The 19,792-nt window shown below is 41.0% G+C and overlaps 2 protein-coding genes across 2 annotated transcripts; both read right to left on the minus strand.

Moving 5' to 3' along the window:
* Positions 1-6,938: 6,938 nt before the first annotated feature.
* Positions 6,939-8,234, minus strand: LOC141640284 (uncharacterized). The gene has a single exon (XM_074449134.1). It carries the CDS (start codon positions 8,232-8,234, stop codon positions 6,939-6,941), a length of 1,296 nt encoding a protein of 431 aa, XP_074305235.1.
* A 1,280-nt stretch (positions 8,235-9,514) lies between these two features.
* LOC141640286 (uncharacterized) lies at positions 9,515-10,300 on the minus strand. The gene has a single exon (XM_074449135.1). The coding sequence runs from the start codon at positions 10,298-10,300 to the stop codon at positions 9,515-9,517; it is 786 nt and encodes a 261-aa protein (XP_074305236.1).
* Positions 10,301-19,792: the final 9,492 nt, after the last annotated feature.

The raw sequence follows: 19,792 nt of genomic DNA on the forward strand, positions 1-19,792 counted from the left end.
TCATGACTCGATCCTTGATGCACCTGTATCTGAACGGATCAGGCTAATTCACGAGTACTTTGAAACACTGAGTGACTATCCTGCCGCTTATGATCTTGCTTACGAATTGTATTATAAGTCAGTCGATGTTGTTGACCTTGACTGACTTTTTACGTTATGTCACGTATTTTCGGAAGTACATTTTGGTTCTTTCTCGGAAAGAATGTATTTTGGGTATTATGTAATTTGAAACTGCCTCTGGTTGTAATTTAGTACTTTATTTTGTTTTATGAAGGCTTATGTAGGCCGTATGTAATTTTGAAACTGTCTTTGAATCTTTATTCAAAGAGACTTTCTTTTGATTCTCTTTGTGTTTTTCTTTACACTTCCGTGTTCTTCTTTTTGTGTTTACTGTTGTATTATAACGGTTCTGTTAGTAGTTTGACTAATTGTTAGTGTTCTGTTATTCTGCTGTTACCGTACTCTCATTTTGCCGTCATTATTAAAAAGTCCAGCTGAATACCTATTTATCATTGAAAGTGATCCTTATTTTTATTTTCTCAATAGTACAACTGAAAATGAAATTAAAAATCAAATCCGCAGCTTCATCAAAGTTTACTCACCCGTCATCATCAAATTCTCCAGGTCCGTCTCCATCCAAATCCCCTGTCACATCTCCATCAAAGAGCACTGCTTCTCAGAGAAGGAGTACTCGTAGTCAAGAAATATGTACAACTGAACCACCCATTAAAAAAACCAAACGAAAGGCTGAGACCCATGTTGCGAAGTTGTCGTCTAGTCCACCAAAGACTAGTAGTAAGTTGGCTGGAAAAGTTAAGCATGAGAAGGGACTTGTGATAAGTAGCAACCAACCTCAGGCTGGAGATGCCGCAGAAAATAACCCAGTGTATGTACTACTGTTATTCTACTTTTATTTTGCTGTTATTTTGCTATTAATATGTTACTTTTCGTGTTATTTTTTGCTGCTCTCCTGTTATTTTGCTATTATTCTGCTGCTTTGCATTTGTTATCTTAAATGTTGTAATGCATTGCATATTTTTCCCCCTTTGTGTGCACAGTGTCGATCCATTTGTTAGCTGCTGTCGGCCTGCTTTTCTTCTCAGAGTTATTGAAGCCCTCACCGAGGAGAGGAAGGAGGCTGTTAAGGAAATGGGATTCGGGGGTTTACTCGAGTTGAAGCTTTCTTTTCTCCCCCATACCATGTTCCGGGAGATTATATATGCTTTTAGAAGTGGGAAGTTTTTTGAAATATCTGAAACGGAGAAGTACGAGTTGACTGCAGATGATGTGCACGATGTGTTTGGTTTACCAAATTCTGGACCAAAATTGGATTTGGTTATTACTGGGTTTCCGGGTTCTGCAGACGCAGATGGAGAAGCTTTGAAGCGTGCTTGGTGTGAGAAGTATGGTATCGCCAATAGCAAAAGTGGGATACCACTTAATAAAGTTCAGGAGACCTTGCTAGAGTCTTTGGTTGCGGATGATGAGTTTAAGAAGACTTTTGTTCTTTTTCCTATGTCGTGTTTCGTTGCTCCTGTGTCGGGTTTTGTGGTTGATCTTAGACTTCTAAGCGTTGTGGAAGATGTTTCTAGGATCAAGGAAGTTAATTGGTGTCAGTTTGTCTTCTCAGACTTGGTGACTTCTGTGCGTGAAACATTTAACGGGAGGAAAAATATTCGTTGTTGTCTAGTGTTGTTGGCTATCACCAATATTCACCGTTATTTCTTTAGCGGTGATCAGGTGAATAATGAGCTACCGCTCATTAAACATTGGGATTTTAAGTCTTTCAGTGAGAGGTTGCAGCGTGAGGCGCCCATCGGTGCTCGGGCACCGGGAGCGTTCGCGTTCGTGACGTTGCTTTCCCATTGTCTCGTCCAAACATCGTTGGCTCTAGTCAACGTAGTCAACGTCGATGTCTTAGGCTGGATCTACCGATGATATTCTTACGGATGAGCAAGTACAGTCCGCAGCGGTCGACGTAAGCACCTGTTTGATTGTTTTTAAACGAATCATTCTAAAATGTTATTCTGTTATTGTCTTTAAGTATTAATTGTCCTACTGCTATTATTTTACGATTATTCTACTGTTATTCCTCAGTTTTCCTACTGTCATTCCACTGTTATTCTATTTTTCATTCCAATTGTTACTCCACTGTTATTCTACTGTTATTCTACTATTACTCCACTGTTATTTATTCTCATTGTTAGTGTCTTTGTTATTCCTTTGTTATTTTATTACTCCACTGTTATGCTACTGTTATTCTACTATTAATCCACTGTTATCTATTCTGTTGTTAGTGTACTATTATTCCTCTGTTATTCTACTATTATTGTACTTTTATTATGTTTTAGAATTCAGATTAAAGTAAAATTTTGGGATTTTATCTTGACTGGATGTTCATCAACTTATACTGCGTAATGAGAGGGACTCTCAGATTTTATGCCGCCGATACTTGGAACGGGCGAAACTAATAAAGTCGAAGATGATGAAGAAGAACCAGCAGGCTATGCATCAAGTACCTGCTGCTTAGATGCCCAGCCATGTAACCCGACGAGCTGCTAAAGAAAGCACGACTGAACAGTCGGAAAAAGTGCATTGTGAAGGGTTAGAGAATTTGGTTGCCACCCAATCTTTCTTCACGGATCAAGTTATCCGTGAGTTGGACGAACGGGTTAAGCATGTATTGGCTATGCAAGCGGCAAATAAATCGCGATCAACTGTTCCTGAAGAACCAGCTTCCAAAAAAGCTAGACATGAAGATGTCATTATTGAACCTCCATCATTTAATTTGTTTTCTCAATTTTATGAGGAGTGTGTCGGGCTTGCTCTTGCTGGCTTGCTCTTGGCCTTTTCTTTCAACGACCTCAATCTTTTGCCACTGCCCTTATTCTTGGCCTTGTTTGGCGGTCGAAGGTCAATATCATTTGAAGATGTGATGCCAAGAAGATCCTCGATTTCCTGGTTTTTAGTTTTAGGTTCAATTGGTTCTGTGATGTTCTCCCTGAACTGTGTCGGGGTTTTCTGCAGTTGCTTCATCTGTTTAACCATAGCATAATTGTCCATCACCCCGGCGGTTGCATAAATTTCAGACCAAACCTTTGACATCTCAGCTTTCTTGATGTCAGCTTCGTCAATGTCTTCTATGACCTTTCCATTTTCATCTTGGACAATTGGCCTGTAGGACTTCTTTGTCCATCGAGCAAGGACATAAGGCTCTGTATCTGTGTACCGCCTACCATTCCACACCCACGTATATGCCAACAGACAATGCCATGCCTCTCAAACAGCTTACATGCACATTTGCTCTCGTTAGTTTTGGTGTTAAATTCCACTCGGAAGTTTCTGTGCTTCAGTCCATCACGAACGTCATGGTACTCCACTGTCCCTACTGTTGTCAAACCCCCGACCCCCATGCTGCATATCGCATGTTTGACTTCGTTCTGAAAGTCTGCAAAGATAGGATGTGTGTAGAAAAGTGAGGCATGCATCTCTACCTTCATCGGCCCTACTTTCTCAAGCATACTATGCTCGTTGGCAGTGTCCATCCTCTTTTGTGAATGCCTTTGCTGTTCTATTGCAGAATTGTACCTCATCCAGAACTCGACAAGGGTTCCAGAGTGGATTTCAAACCGTTTGAAATAGCTGTTTGAACTTTCGGATCTCTGGGTTGTCCGCAGCAAACAACCTAGAGGCAGATCGCGATAGTAAGCCGGTATCCACTTTTGTCTGATTGCGAATACATACTTCAACCACCGGTTGCTTTGCATACCATGTGCTTCAATAACGGTTTACCAATTTTGTTCAAATTCTTCTGGTTCTAAGTCGACATCCCAAACAACGGCATTTATGTCTGTCATAAATTCCGTCTCATTGCTGATTGCTCTTCCCACCTTCTCAGGCACTTTCTGCATGATATGCCACATGCAGTACTTGTGCACAAAATTCTTGAAAACATTTGGGCATGCCTTTTTAATTCCAGGGCATTGGTCTGTTATTATACACTAAGGTTGCTGCTGCCCCATTGCTTCGAGGAATTTTGTAAAAATCCACTCAAATGAATCCTGACTCTCAATGTCAAGTAACCCAGCTGCAAAAGTTACCGTCTTCTTGTTGTGGTCTACTCCGGTGAACGGAGTAAACACCATGAAATATTTGTTTGTCCCATAAGTAGGGTCAAACGAGATCGTGTCTCCATATAACTTGTAGTTGTTTATCCCTTCCTTATCAGCCCAAATAACCTTCGTCAAGCATTTCTTCTCATACTGATCATAAGCAAAATAGAACCCCTTTGTTTCAGCCATCATTTTGAAATGCCCAATGAACATATTAGCATCCTTATCCCCAATGTAACACTTGATATTTCGTTTGAAGTTTTTGAAGTCTAGCAAAGAGGCACCGATATTCTGATAACCATTAGAGTATTCCTTGAGAATTATGAAGCTCAATGTTGGACCTATGTTTAGCTTAGTATGATCAATAATGGTCCTCTTAATGTAATCATGGACGTCCCTTGATGACTTTTTGGAACTCCCTGTTTTTGACAGAGTAAAGAGAGTGATTGTGAACGTCTACAAAGACGTAAACAATATATCCGTCCTGTCTGCTCTTTTTTTCACAGGTTCTCAACCTCATGTGCGCCTTTGCACCACACCTTGTCGAGCATGCTTCTTTGGTTGTCTAATTGCCGCTCTTTGTTCTCTCATCGTACTCAAATTAATGACTTCGTGATTTGTTGCTTCAAGTCGTAGTTTTCTTTTCATATCTCTATACCCCATCTCATTACAGACCGGTGATTTGATTTGACGACGACGCCCCTTTATATTTCGCATTTGTGTACCTTCCGACATCAAATCCGCAAGCCAATGCATATATGTTGTAGAACTGCATCGCATCCTCCAAGGTAAGAAAGAACATGCGCGTTTAGGCGTAAAATCACTCTCACAGTCCTTACCCACGCGCTCAATACCCCCTGTGTGTCTTTTTGTAATAAAGAGTTGGAACAAACTCATCGTTTTCTCGCCCCGAACAAGTTCTGGTGAATATATTGTTATTAGAAGAATCCTCAATAGCTAAGACTACATTGTCTTCAACAATAGAGACAGTAGAAAGATCTGGGACAGTAAATTATTATAATGAGTACAGTCAGTGGACAACAAAATGACAATAACATCACAATAACAGTAGCATGGGGGAGAGATCAACATTGCAGTAATGTGACAATAACAGTATGATAACAACAGCTGGGAAACAGACGACAATCAATAACATCACAATAACACTAAATGTGTTTTTCTTATGCTACTCTCTTATCAGCCGTATATTTTCATGCTAATGCACAATAATATCACAACAATAGTACCATAATATCAGAATAACAGTACAATAATACCATCATGTTTCTCTACTTTTACAATAATAGTACAATAATATCAGAATAACAGTATTCTGATTCTACTTTATTATAATACAAATAATACTGTATTTTTTATGCTACTCTTTTACAAGCCATATATTTTCATACTACTGCACAATAATAGCACAATAATATTAGAATAATATCACAATAACAGTACAATAATATAATCATGTTACTGTACTGTTACAATAATAGTACATTAATATCAGAATAACAGTTCTCTTTTTCTACTCTAATACAAGCCAGACAGTACAATAATATCAGAATAACACCTGAGAAACACATAAAAATCAATAATTGATTTATAAACAACGACGGATAAAGAGATAAGAATCAATAACAGTATTACCAGTTTCCATATTTACTGCCGAGTTGATTTCTTCGCTACAATTTTATTAATATCGTTGTCCATCTTTTATACCTGAAAACAATAATATCAAGTATTCAATTCAATTAAAATCAACGAATTTCACGAATTTTACATTAATTTCGAAAATACGATTGAATACACTAAAAATCAACGAATTTACATTACCTGTAATTCGATTGCAGCTAAAAATCAACGAATTTGTGTAATCTTATTAGGTTTTTTATGAGATTTCGATAGCTGGCGTTCTGGTTTTTGTGTTTCTCTGTTTCTGATTTGTAGAGAGATGTAGAGAGAGAGAGAGAGAGAATATCGTTTGAATGAAGTTTCTGTTTTCATGTTTCGGCTGCTTTTGTATTTTTCGATTTTTCCTTTTTTTTTTCCTAATTTATCATTTAATCTCAGCCCTTGATTTCTTTTAATCTCAGCCCTTGATTTCCCCAACTCACAACTCATCATAAGACCCCAACTCACGAGATCCCGCCTATATATATATATATATATATATATATATATATATATATATATATATATATATATATATATATATAATGAGCCCACCCAATTTCCTTGAGTCCATAAGTCCTCTTTAGGTATAATAGTACGGTTTTTTGTATCTTGGGGTACTCTATCGAGTGGGGCTTACTCTGTCGAGTAAGTTGTTTTTGACGTAAAACAGTAGTCTGCCTGTAGGGTACTCGATCGAGTAAGTTGGGTACTCGATCGAGTAAGGGGCACTTGATCGAGTAAGTGCCTTACTCGATCGAGTAAGTGAGTTTACGGGCTGAGTTTTGACGGGTTTTGTTAATGATGCGATATTGGTATATAAAGACGTCTGTTACTTTTCTTAAACCTTTTTATCATTCTAAAAACCTAAATTGAGAGAAGCAAGTTACGTAAGTTGATTCATCGCATCATTAGCAAATTCCCAAGGTTAGGATAGTCGGATCATCGTGTTCTTTACGCCGTTGCGATCCTTATGTCGAGGGTAAGTTCCTTATACCTTTTATGTTGGGATTCGTTGAGTTCCTTTAAAACCCTAATTGGGTAATTTGGGGTTTTGGTGGTATATGTTTGTTTTTTTGGTAGAAGGTAAGTTCTCATTAAGCTCAACAACCAACTATTACAAGCTAATACATATAATTTAGATACACTTCAACATAATGAAGCAATCCAAGCAACATCATTACTAGTACTAACTTCGCATTTAGCCAACCTATACCTATTACAAGTTTGGATTTGTTGAATGATAACACTTGGTCTAGCTAATACACCTTCCAATCTGGACTTGTTTCTCTGCTGCCAAAGCGAATAGTAAACAGCCATGAGTGCAGCCAGGCAAATACTCTTCATGAGTGGACTCCATTTCCTTCTGCCTACCCAAATAATTCCATTAACAGTAGGAACAGGGATGTGCAGCCATTCACACACCCCTTCCATAACCAAAATAGCATACCTGCAATTCTGAAACACATGAGTAATGGTTTCCTGATCAGTGTGACATATGCAGCATACTTCATCAGCACAAATACCATACTTGAATAGTTTTGCCTTAACATTTAGAGCATTCTTAAGCATCAGCCAAGCTAAGAACTTATGCTTTGATAATTCCCAACTCTTCCAAATAAGGCGAGCCCATCCTACTTGTTGCCTTTTAGGACGAAGCCATTCATACCCTGATGCAACTGTATAACCATCATTCCCTGCAAGCCATTTTCCATCTGTGTAACCTGACTGAAAGAGATCCCTAACCTTACAGATAGCTTTCCAATTCCCACTCATGTGAGCCTTGGGGGAATGGTTAGCCCAGCTTCCACCTTTCATATAAATTTGATGGACCCATTTGACCCATAAGCTATCCGGCTTGCAATACAACCACCATACTAACTTCCCAACAGTAGCTCTGTTCCAATCAAAGCTATACCTAATCCCTAATCCCCCCTCATTATGTGGAGAACAAACCTGCTCCCAGGAAACCAGGGGAGACCTCATGTAAATATCAGTACCATCCCTGAGATAGTTCCTACACAGGCTATCAATTTCCCTCAGGACTCCTTTGGGGATTAAGAAAATATTGGCCCAATAAGTAAAAAGGGATGTCAGTACAGATTTGACTAACACAACCCTTCCTGCATAAGAAATCTTCCTGGCACCAAAAGACCTAATCCTTTCCACTATCTTTTCAATCAGCACCTGACAGTCAACTTTCCCCAATTTACCAGCAGTAATAGGTACTCCTAAGTACTTAAAAGGTAGCTGTCCTTCCACACACCCAGATATACTGATAATATAATCTTTAATCTGCCTTTGAACACCAGAGAAATAGATATTAAATTTTTGTTTATTCATCTGCAAACCAGAATCTGCAGAGAATGTGGCAAAAGACCTCAAAAGAACCATGACTGACTGTTGATCACCCCTTGAGAAGAGTAACAAATCATCAGCAAACATCAAATGCTACAGTCTGACCTTGCTACAAAGAGAATGAAATTTGAAAGGCAGAATCTCAGTAGTAAAGGCAAGAACTCTAGACAAATACTCCATGGCAATTGTGAATAAGAGAGGAGACAAGGGGGTCCCCTTGCCTCAATCCTTGCTTCCCATGAAAGAAGCCAAAAGGTTCCCCATTTAGGACCAAGGAATAGGATGCAGTGGTCATACATTCCTTGATTAAAGTGACAAAATGAGGAGGGAAATTCAAGGCTTCCAAAAGTTGTAAAAGAAAGGACCAATTCACTGAATCATAGGCCTTCTTAAGGTCTACTTTAATAAGGCACCTAGGTGAGACAGATGCCCTATTATAGAGCCTAATAATGTCCTGGCAAACTTGGATGTTCTCAATAATATTCCTACCTTTTATAAAACCCCCTTGATTAGGACTGATGATGCTAGGTAGGATCTGAGCAAGCCTTGTACAGAGCAGCTTAGAAATAAGCTTATACACTACATTACAGCAGGAGATAGGTCTGAACTGTGACACAGTCTCAGGCATAGGAACCTTAGGGATCAAAGTAACAAAGGTGTGATTCATCTGTTTCAACATTTTCCCCTGAATAAAATAGTTCTTGACTGCATCACAAACATCAGTACCCACAATATTCCAAGAATCTTTAAAAAATGCACTTGAAAACCCATCAGGGCCTGGGGCTTTGTGATTGGGAATAGAAAAACGTGCATCCTTAACTTCCTCATTAGTAACTGGCCTCAGCAAGATATCCCAATGCCCCTTAGTACAAAGAGGTCCCTTCTGAATCACTGCCACATTAACAGGGGTCACCTCACCAGCTTCACCCAACAGCTTCTGATAGAATTTTAAAAAAGCCTGTTGAATGTCCACAGGCTGAGAGAACCACTGCCCTTGCTCATCAGCAATTCTGAGAACCTTATTCTGAGCTTGCCTTGTTTTCATATAGGTATGAAAGGTTTTGAAGTTAGTATCCCCATCAGCAAGCCACATAGCCTTAGTTTTCTGTAATAAAAAACTGTTACAGGCAGTTTGTAGCTCTTGATAGTCTTTTAGAGCATTAACCTCGATTCCAATCAGTTCAGAATTAGTAGGGTCTTCACGAATCCTCTTCTGAACATGTTCAAGATGCTGCCAGGCCCTCATACAGTTATTCTCAACATCATTAAACAATGCTCTGTTGAGATCCTTCAGGGGGTACTTAAGAAGTTGCAGTTTCTTAGCAACTTTAAACATGGGAGTACCAGTGATAGGAGTATGCCAGACATTAGTAACAAAGAGGGAATGAATTCAAATGCACACCACTCCACATATTGAAATACTTGAAACAAGTTTTCTTTTGATAGGATGAACCCTGACTTTGGATGATGCAAGGAGTGTGATCAAACGTCCCTTCCACATGGAAATGAGCATAAAAGTCAGGTTTCTCAAGAGTCCATTCATGATTAACCAATGCCCTATCAAGTCTACTATACACTCTAGTATTTGCCTCCTGCTTGTTGTTCCAAGTGAAGTAAGAACCAGAGGCAACCATATCCACTAGCCTGCAATTATCAACACAGTTCTGAAAATCCTCAATCTCCTCTTCAGTAGACTGCCCACCTAGTCTTTCGCAAGGACTAAGCACAGTATTAAAATCACCACATAAGAGCCAAGGACCAGATATATGATTCTTAAAGTACCCCAGCCTAGTCCATAGGCTCTTCCTCTCCTGAACACCATTGAATGCATAAATCATTGTGAGGAAGAAATGTACACCAGTGTGCAACTCAGTAACCTTAACATGAATAAATTGAGCGTTATATTCTATAAAATGCATTTGATAAAGGTGTGGTTTCCATAGTAACCACACCCTACCCCCTTTGTGCCACTGGGAGTTAGTAGACACACACCATCCAGCACAAATACTATCTCTTATTCTATTTAGAGACGAAGGCTTAACCTTCGTCTCAAGGAGGCCAAAGAGTCCAATATGGTGGGAATGAAGAAACCATTTAATATACTTTTGCTTCCCTGGATTATTTAGCCCCCTAACATTCCAAAAGCCTATCATTGTGACCCACCTCCCTCAGGGGCAAAATCACAGACCTCGTCCCAATCCCCACCCTAGGAGTAGCATTGTTCAGGGCTTCCAAAAATGAATATTGACCCAAGAAGGTAGAACCAGGCCCCTGGTAAATGAGCTCTGCCTGCTAAGTCTAATAATAGGTCTAGCAGGGGTGTTTATCTTATGAGGCCTAGTACTCATCCCCTTGTTCAGAACAATTGATCTATCCATAGGAGTCTTCTGCACAGTTTTCTGTGAAGCAGGTACCACAACTGGGATCACCTTAGAAGTAGCCTTGGGTGTAGCCACTTTAGCACCAGGTGCCTTAGGTTGCTGATGCACTTTAGGCTGCCACTTTTTGGTGATCTTTTGTTTAGGCTGCACCTTACTCTTAGCTTTTTTGCAGACTTGCTCTGTATGACCCACACCACCACAGTCCTTACAGAGGATGGGATTCCACTTAACATCAACTTTTATCTTAACAACTTGACCCTGCTCATCCAAGAATGTCACCTCCTTAGGAATAGGTTTCCCAAATTGAACATCAATAAGGACTCTAGCAAAGGCCAGCCTCGTCCTATCTTCTGTATGACCATCACACCTAACAAAGTCCCCGAGCAATCCAGCAATACGAGGAATGCAGCTACACCAAAATTTCAGAGGTAGGTCAATAAAACGAGTCCAAACAGGAACCACAGAGACTTCCCTTTTAGCGAGAGGCTCATCAGGGGTCCAAGGGCGCACTATCAGAGGTTTACTGTCATACAGATAATGGCCTTGCTGTACAACAGCATCCATATCAGGTTTCTTCTTAAAACGCACAATAAAAACCCCAGAAGGTAGAAAAGAGACCCTATCCACCCCAAAATCTGCCCATATACGATATATGTAATCCTCCACAGCTTCCCATGGTGGATTTCCTCCAAGTATGAAGCAAATAACAGAGTTCTTCCAAAAAGCAAGTTCCTTTTGAACATCATTAGCAGTAAATTATAACATACCTTCCGGTTCCTCCACGATAGTGTCCAATTTCTGCTTACTCTTGTTTTTGCCCCGATTCTGAGAAATCCATTCATCCGTCTCCTCATCAATGATAAGATCATCCAAATCTAAAGGTTCAAGGTCAATAGGATTTGAAACAATCTTTATCATAGATGAAGAAGAACCTGCAATAGTAAAATCCAAAGGAGAAAAACGATTTTTATTTGTATTTTTATGATTTTTTGAAGCTGAAAACGATGAAGATTGACGTGAATTTTTGAGCGCCGTCATAGTGTCAGAATTAGGTTTTCAGGTGAATATTGATGATTTTTTTGTGTTTTCTCTAATTGCGTGCTTTCTCACTTTCTCACTCTATCACTAACCCATTTCGATTAGTTTGATAAGTTTGGTGGTATATGTGATTATGGTAGTAATTGAATGCATGTATGTTATAGGAGGAGGCTTCGTTGAGCAAAGATTTTGATTAGCTGCTTAGACCGTATGTGGTGTTTGCTTTCCAGGTAGGGTTTTCCCTACTCAGTATTAATTACATAAGTGTGGTTGGTGATTACTGTTGTTCTTGTATATCGTATTGGCATTAGATTCAGATTTGGTGGTTGTTGATAGTGTAGTATAATTGTTGTTGTATAACCGTCTGTGATCTTCGAGGCGCGTCCCTGGCTGAGTGGAGTCACTTGCGGGAGTGGCTTCACGCCCTTGGTTTGCGCTTTGTGGAACTCACCACAGAAGGGGATGTGCGAAGAAACTTGGGTTTATCGTTCAGTGGTGATGAGCGGGGATTTGGTGGGTACGACTGCGGTCCCCCACTGGCGGTGTGGAATACTTGTTGCGATGGGTACTCAGGTAGGACTACACACATTAGTGTGTAGTCAGTTGTGTGGAGATTGATTATGGAGACTGGAGAATTGTTGTGTTATTGAGTTGTTTTGGCATTTGTTTCGTTGTGGCTTTGTTTTATGTAACTAATAATGACCGCGTTAATTCTTTTAAAAACTGTGGTAATCCATTCGGAGATGGTAAGCAGTTATTAAAAAGGTATGATATGACGCGTGTGGGATAGTTGGGATTAGTCATCACATGGCAGTTAGAAGTCTTCCGCTGTGTCAGACGATGTTTTGTAGTTTTGATAGTTTTGTCAGTAGACCGTTTTGAGAACCTTGTATTTCAGTTTATCATATTTGGGGTTGACATGTAATCACTTTAAACCGTATTTTACTTTTAAGTATGTTTCGTTATTGTCTTGTGATTATCATTGCCTCGGGTAACCGAGATGGTGACGTTTTCATACCTTAAGTCGTCTTGGTAAGGCACTTGGAGTATAGGGGTGTCACAAAGTTGTATCCGAGCGACAATCCTGAAACCTGTAACCAATGAACCTAATGAACATAGGGAGTCAAACTAAAATGAACCCGGGGTAGAAGTTGTAGGAGTTAATGCAAAGGCTTGGGAGACGCCCTAAAGTCGCGAACTCGCCATACAATTTTGAACCGGTCACATGGGGTACGTGTCGGGATTGTTATGTGTTATTTTTCTTGTTTGCATATCTATATAATAACATGTGGTGTGAAACGGTGGACGCATGAATGTGGAGGATAGGAGGTATGGAGTAAAATGTGATGATTATGTGATTTGTGTGTTGGATGATTGAAGGCATGAGGTTTGATTTATAACGTGGTATGCTAGAAATACGGAAGTAAAGTTGTTTTGTTTGAGTATATAAAGAGTTGCGTATATATATATATATATATATATATATATATATATATATATATATATATATATTGTTGTCGTTATGCTGGTAGTATAAAAGTTGGGAAAGTAAGATGAACATGCGGGTAGTGTATACGAGTCTGCATGACTCGATCGAGTGGGGGGCACTCGATCGAGTAGGTGAGAGGCTCGATCGAGTGGGTTTGACTCGATCGAGTAGGTAGTTTTACGTTTTCTGGGCAAAAGCAGGTTTTTGGGCGCTCGATCGAGTAGGTGGTGGCACTCGATCGAGTGGGGTCAGCTCGATCGAGTGGCCGGTCAGCTCGATCGAGTGGCCAGTCAGCTCGATCGAGTGTGTTTTTGGGAGTTTTATGATCAGGTTCTGGAGTCGAGGCACTCGATCGAGTAAGAGGGGCAACTCGATCGAGTGACCTCAACTCGATCGAGTAGGTCCTATACAGGTTGTATGCGTGTTTTGAGATGTAGAATGAGTGTTTATGTTTACCTTTCTCTTATATAGTTACAAGATGCCGCCAAAGAGGAACGCTTTGTATGCTAGAGCAGAGAGTATGACCGTTGATGATATAGTAAAGATGTTGGAGCACCAGGATGCTCTCACAGATGCTTTGAAAAGAGTGGGAAAGGATAAGGATGTTGATCACTCCAAAATAAGCATTCACATAGCTAGGTTCAACCCTAAGGAGTATAAGGGGACAAGAGCGCCAATTCTGCTGGATAATTGGCATAGGGAGATGGAGAATATTCTCGAGCTAGTTCATTGCCCGGAGGAGTTGAAAGTGGAACAAGCTGCATTTTACTTGAGGGAGGCGGCCGGTGAGTGGTGGGATAAGGTTAAAGTGAGTGCTCGGGAGATGTATATGAAGCTGGGGCTACCTGCGATACCTTGGGATGACTTCAGGAAAGCGATGAGGCGTGAGTTTGTGCCAGAACATATGCGTAGTAAGCTGAGGGAAGAGTTTGATGATTTTTAGATGACAACTGAGATGACGGTGGCTGAGTACTACCGCAAGTTTAATGAGAAGTCCAGGTATGCTGAGGACATGGGGCTGAGTGAAGAGAACTTGGCATTGAGATTTGAGAAGGGGTTGACCCCCAAGATTATGGAGAAGCTACCGGTGGGAGTTCTTACAGATGTGAAGGAGGTCTATGAGCGTGCTGGGAGGGCTCGGGGTTTAGTGCTGGGGATTCATACGGGCGTGGTCGTGGTGGTAGTAGTTTAGGTATGACCTGTTATAACTGTGGCGGTGTGGGCCACAAGAGACATGAGTGCGCCAGTGTGGTGAGTGGGGGTTTGCAGAGATCATCGCAGGGGAGTTTCGTACAGCGTCCTGCGCAGACTTATGCTAGTAACAGGCCGACTGGGTCGTGGAAAAACAGGGGAGGTCAGAGTAACAACGGTGGGGCTAATTGCAATGGCGGTAATTCATATCAGAGACCGGCGACGAACACCTACAACAACCAGGGGTCGGCTGCTAAGCCAACTACCTCAGCTAGTACAGTCCAGGGAGGTGGGCAGAAGACCAGTGGCAAGCTGTTTACGATGGAGAAGAAAGCAGCTGAGGATGATAGTCACGTTATCACCGGTACATTTCTTGTAAATGGAGTTTTTACCTTTGTTTTGTTTGATTCGGGAGCGTCACAGTCGTTTGTATCATCGAGTCATGTTAAACAGTTGGGTTTGAGTGAGTATGAGTCTGTAAGAGCGAAAGTTTTTATACCTTTGGGGGAGTCTGTATCTTGTGGGCGGCTGTACATAGGTGTTTCTATGTTGGTTGGACATGTTGAACTACCTGTAGACTTGTTAGAGTTCCCTTTCGATGGTTTTGAGATGATAGTTGGGATGGATTGGTTGGGAAAGTACAAGGCTAAGATAGATTATCATCAAAAGAAGGTCTCTCTGAGAGGTCCTAAGGGGATTAGTATGTCTTATCGTGTGTTTGTTGTCAAACCCAAAGTTTAATTGATTGCAGCAGTGACCTTGAAGTCCTATCTGAGGAAGGGGTGCCCGTTGATCTTATGCCATGTGAGAGATCATAGAGTGGAGAGTCCGACAGTTGAGCAGATACTAGTGGTGGGTGTAGATACCTAGTATCCGCTGAGACTCTAACAAACACCCGATGATTATCGGACTATAACATGCTTTGGAATCGTGGAGTTTGATCGACAGCTCGTGTACAACTTTACGTCGAAAAGCTTAAAATGATTTCAAAAATTTTCAAAAGTGCCTGGAGTGTTTACTGCACGACGACGGGGTCGCAATGACACTAACTAGAGCGAAACCCGACATCGAACCAAAAACCGACTCAAAATTCAAATCCCGACTCCAACAACGAGTCAAACCGAGTCAACCACAAAAAAAAAATCATTCAAAACCTTCTATACTAAGATTTCCCGGATTCATGAATGGTCAAGTACCAAACATGTGACTACAAATCCTAGGATAGAACAAGTCATGATTGCATTTGTGTTAAAGTGACAGGACAACTCGAAGACCCGCGACGTGTTTGGACATGGGCCACCTCTCGGTCTGTGGATTTTGGGGCCACCTACCGGTCTGTAGTCACGGGCCAGCTGCACGCCAGGCCAATCTGTGGACATGCAGCGGTCTTTTGAAAGCCACGCTCGGCGGCGTAAAAATGCTTTCGACCGGATCGTTTTAGATCGGTCGGTTTCGTCTCGGTAAGGGTCTCGAAACGATTAGAGATGTTCCGAGTCGCCACCAAGCATTTGTGGGATGCTTGGAACCCGTTCGAATTCCACTTTATACCCTCAAATCAAAAGCACAAAGCAGCGTTTGACATAGGTACTAAAGATAAGGAAATCGTCCCTCTTTAGCATCCAATCTCTAGAATGACTCTCGTACGCCCTGGATAAGGTTGTCCTCTATCCAAAGTTTCTGAGTAAGAGGTGAAGGTACGTATTGGGAAGCCCTTTAATCAGACACCCAATCCCGCCATGTAGCGCCTCTACTGATCGATCTTGGTTGGTTAAATGCAAAAGTTGATAAAACGGTTTAAATGCATGAATGCGCATCCAATAATTTAAACCTAACATGTGAAAGCTTTATAAGTCGGTTGATTTAATCCAAGTATCAAGTATAAGATGTCGAGTTGGATTAATAATTGATTTGCATGCAAGACGGAAATTAAACATCCATTTACCGTATTAGGTTTAGGGTGCATAACGTGATCCATTTGTCTTAGTAAGGCAATTCGCAAATGTGATTTTGAATAAACAAATAGTCATCTGATCTGTCTTATATCCGGGCTAGCCGGAGTCGTGATCGTCCTAGACTAACGCTGGAAAGGGAACATGCCTTGTACCAGACGGCTATATGAGGCGCGAGCCAGCCGGCGACACAAGGGGCCTCCCCTGGTTCTGAAAATGAGAAAGAAAAGGCATGCTTGAGGCGCGGGTCAGCCTACGGTTGTATGCCGTGTTCTGACCTTTTGAAAACGTTATAAAACGCGTTGAGAAATGGGTATTTGAACCCGATTTGGTTTGAAAGGATCGTTTAGACCGCATTTGTTGATTTGAAGAACTAGAGTCGAATAATCATCATTATTTTGATAATATTCGACGCCGGGTTCGACTTGACAAGCTTGACATGAATAGTTTTGAAAATAATTATGAACTAATTATTTTAAGTTCATTTGAATATAATTAGTCGATACTCATCATCGTACCCGGGTTAAAATCCGGCATGGTATGTAGAACCAAGGATGACTTTGTGTTGGGGACTAATATGTTTGTTTCGAAAATGTAAAGAAATAATGAAAGGTTTTAAAATACCTCCCAAAAAACGAAATAAAAGGCTTTAAAATACCTTTTAAATGTTATTAACCAAATATTATCACCGAAACACGGATTTAACCGTCATGGTATATGGAACCAAGGGTGAAAAATGTTTTATGGTTAAAACAAATGAAATAAAATAAAAAGGGGTTTGAAAATATTTGAAATGGTAAAAACCGATTACAAATATGAAAATGAATTAAAGGGAAAAAACGAGAACAAACACGGTTGACCTCTGACCTGGACACCCCATTTAGGCGCGGGCAAGCCTGTAACCTTAGGGGCTTCTGTCTCAGGCCAAAAATCAGTTTTGGCTCGTTTATCCCATGTTTTGGTTCATGTTATGTACGTTTTGGCATGTTATAGTCATGAAACAAATGAAAACATGATAAAAAGAGGATTTTTACACCCTCATACTTACATGTTTGGTTACGTCGAGTGACCGACGTAAGTGTAACAACTCGTTTGGTCGGAAAAAACTCGGTTTAAAACCGTTTTGGTAAGTAAAAAGAGTGTTTTAAGATTAGTGACGGTGTAGTGGTCGAAGTGGTCGGTCAAGTGATTTAATGCACGATGACGGTACCAAACAATGTGTAAGGCTTGTATTTACGATCGGTAGGTCATAAATACGCGTCGGATTGTGACTTAAGAAGTCGAGTCGAGAATTTTAAGGGAGAAAAGAGGGGTCGGACACTCGCGTAAGTCTTAAATAGGGAGCATTTGAGGGGTATTTATAGGGAAATGAGTGGTTGTGTGAGTTTTGAGCGACGTGGCCACCTGGGCTGCTCAAAGAGGCACGATCCACGTCGCGGTTCTTCGAGTTGTCTTGTCGCTTTCACACAAGAGGAATCATGATTTGTTCTATCCTAGGTTTTGTAGTCATATGTTTGGTACTTGACCAAACATAAGTCCGGGAAAACTTAAGGTAGAAGGTTTGAAATCTTTTGTTTTTGTGGTTGACTCGGTTTGACTTGTTGTTGGAGTCGGATTTGAATTTTTGAGTCGATTTTTGTTCCGTTGTCGGTTTTGACTCTAGGTAGTGTCATTGCGACCCCGTCGTCGTGCATTAAACACACCAGGTATTTTTGAAATGTTTTGAAATATTTTATTTTCTAAATCGTTTTATGTTTTCCAACGTAAAGTTTTACACAAACTGTCGATCAAACGCCGCGATTCCAAAACATGTTATAGTCCGATAATCATCAGGTATTTGTTGGAGTCTCAGGAGATACTGGGTATCTACAGAGCCCCCACTTTGACTGAGGCTTGGACAGGGCGAAAGTAAAAGTAGAGCCCCCAGGTCAATCGAAGATTACAACCTGGAGACCCAAGCGACGTCGAGGCGGCTCGAAAGGATTCGGGTCAAGGACCTGCCGTCGGGAAGGGCGACGCCAAGGCGACTCGAGGGTACGAGCCAAGGACCTGTCGTCGGGAACAGTTTAGAGTTTGTCGACTATCCGTACGGGTCGTTTAAAGTCCGTTATACTACGTATAAAGGCTCGCCAGCCATAGGAAGGAGTCATACCTGAGGCATCTTCGGATACGTCTTTGCACATTTGCGGATAAAGGCTCGCCAGTTGTGGTGCGTATCTGAGGAGGGCTCGCCAGCCGCGATGCGTAGTAAGGCTCGCCAACCATGGTGCGTAGTAAGGCTCGCCAGCCATGAGGCGTAATAAGGCTCGCCAGCCATGGTGCGTAGTAAGGCTCGCTATCCATGAGGCGTAATAAGGCTCGCCAGCCATGAGGCGTAATAAGGTTCGCCAGCCATAGGGCGGTCGGTTAATGGACCATGAGAACAACCTTGCCAAATGGGCTTGTTTTTAAAGTAGCGAACTCATGATGCCGCCGTGGAAATAGTGACGTCGAATTTTCACTATCACTGCTTTTGAAATGAGCGGGTTCCGCGAGGAAGTCCCCTGCCGGTATTTGAAGGAATAGTGAATTTGGAATTTTCACCATTCGTCGTTCTTTTTGAATTTTTAAGTGGCGGTTTTGATCGCCGTCTGTTTGAATCTTGAAGGAAATAGCGAATTTTAAATTTTGCTATCACGACTGAGGTGACAGTTTATGTATGTGCCGTCGTTGACATGTGAAGGAAATAGTGAATTTGAAATCTTCACTATTACGTTTGAAGTGACGGTTTATGTGCCGCCGTTGACATTTGATGGAAGTAGCGAATTTGGAATTTTCACTATTAATTGAAGTGACGGTTTATGTGCCGCCGTTGACATGTGTGATGAAAATAGTGGAATTTAATTTCCAACCATTATTTTGGAAATGACGGTTTTAATTGCCGTCGTTTGAAAATTTGAAGAAATAGCGAATTTGAATTTTCGCTATTATTTTTGAAAATTGAAGAAAATAGTGAATTTTGAATTTTCACTATTATTTTTGAAGTTGGCGGTTTTGATCGCCGTTCGTTTGAAATTTTCGAAAATAGCGAACTTAAATTTTCACTATTTGTTTTTGTCTTTGAGAGAATGACGATCTTTAATATCGTCAATGAAAATTTGTTATGTGGAGATTGGGCCAAAGCCCAAAATTTGCTAAAAGAGTAAGGGGCGCCTGATTGAGGCGCGATCCTCCTGGCGAACCAAAGGGGCTTCCCTTTTTTCTATAAAAAGACGCGAGGTTTGGTTGCATTTCAATCCTCATTCATCTTCAACCTTTGACACAAAAACCCGCAAAAAATCGCCATCGTTGGACTTTTTCTAGCTTCCATTCGTGCCATCAACAATAATGTCATCTCAAGGTATGCACTTCCTCTCGAATCCATTTGTTTTTGTTGGCCCTTTTGCTTAATTGAATTAGGGCGAAATTTTACCCTAGAAAATCGATTTGGGCGTTTTTGATTGAGCCCATTTCGAGTGAAATTGATGATTGCATTAGGTTAGAAACCTGTTTAGGAGTATAGGGGTGCTTTTAGTTTGCATTTTGGTCCCCGTTCCCGCTCCCTATGCTCGAAAAATG

This window comes from Silene latifolia, unplaced genomic scaffold (genome assembly GCF_048544455.1).
Source record: "Silene latifolia isolate original U9 population unplaced genomic scaffold, ASM4854445v1 scaffold_75, whole genome shotgun sequence".
Classification (NCBI taxonomy): domain Eukaryota; kingdom Viridiplantae; phylum Streptophyta; class Magnoliopsida; order Caryophyllales; family Caryophyllaceae; genus Silene; species Silene latifolia.

What these genes read in the sequence shown, in the direction of transcription:
- LOC141640284 (XM_074449134.1), bottom strand. Translation starts at nt 8,234, where the DNA reads ATGTTTGCTGATGATTTGTTACTCTTCTCAAGGGGTGATCAACAGTCA.
- LOC141640286 (XM_074449135.1), bottom strand. Translation starts at nt 10,300, where the DNA reads ATGATAGGCTTTTGGAATGTTAGGGGGCTAAATAATCCAGGGAAGCAA.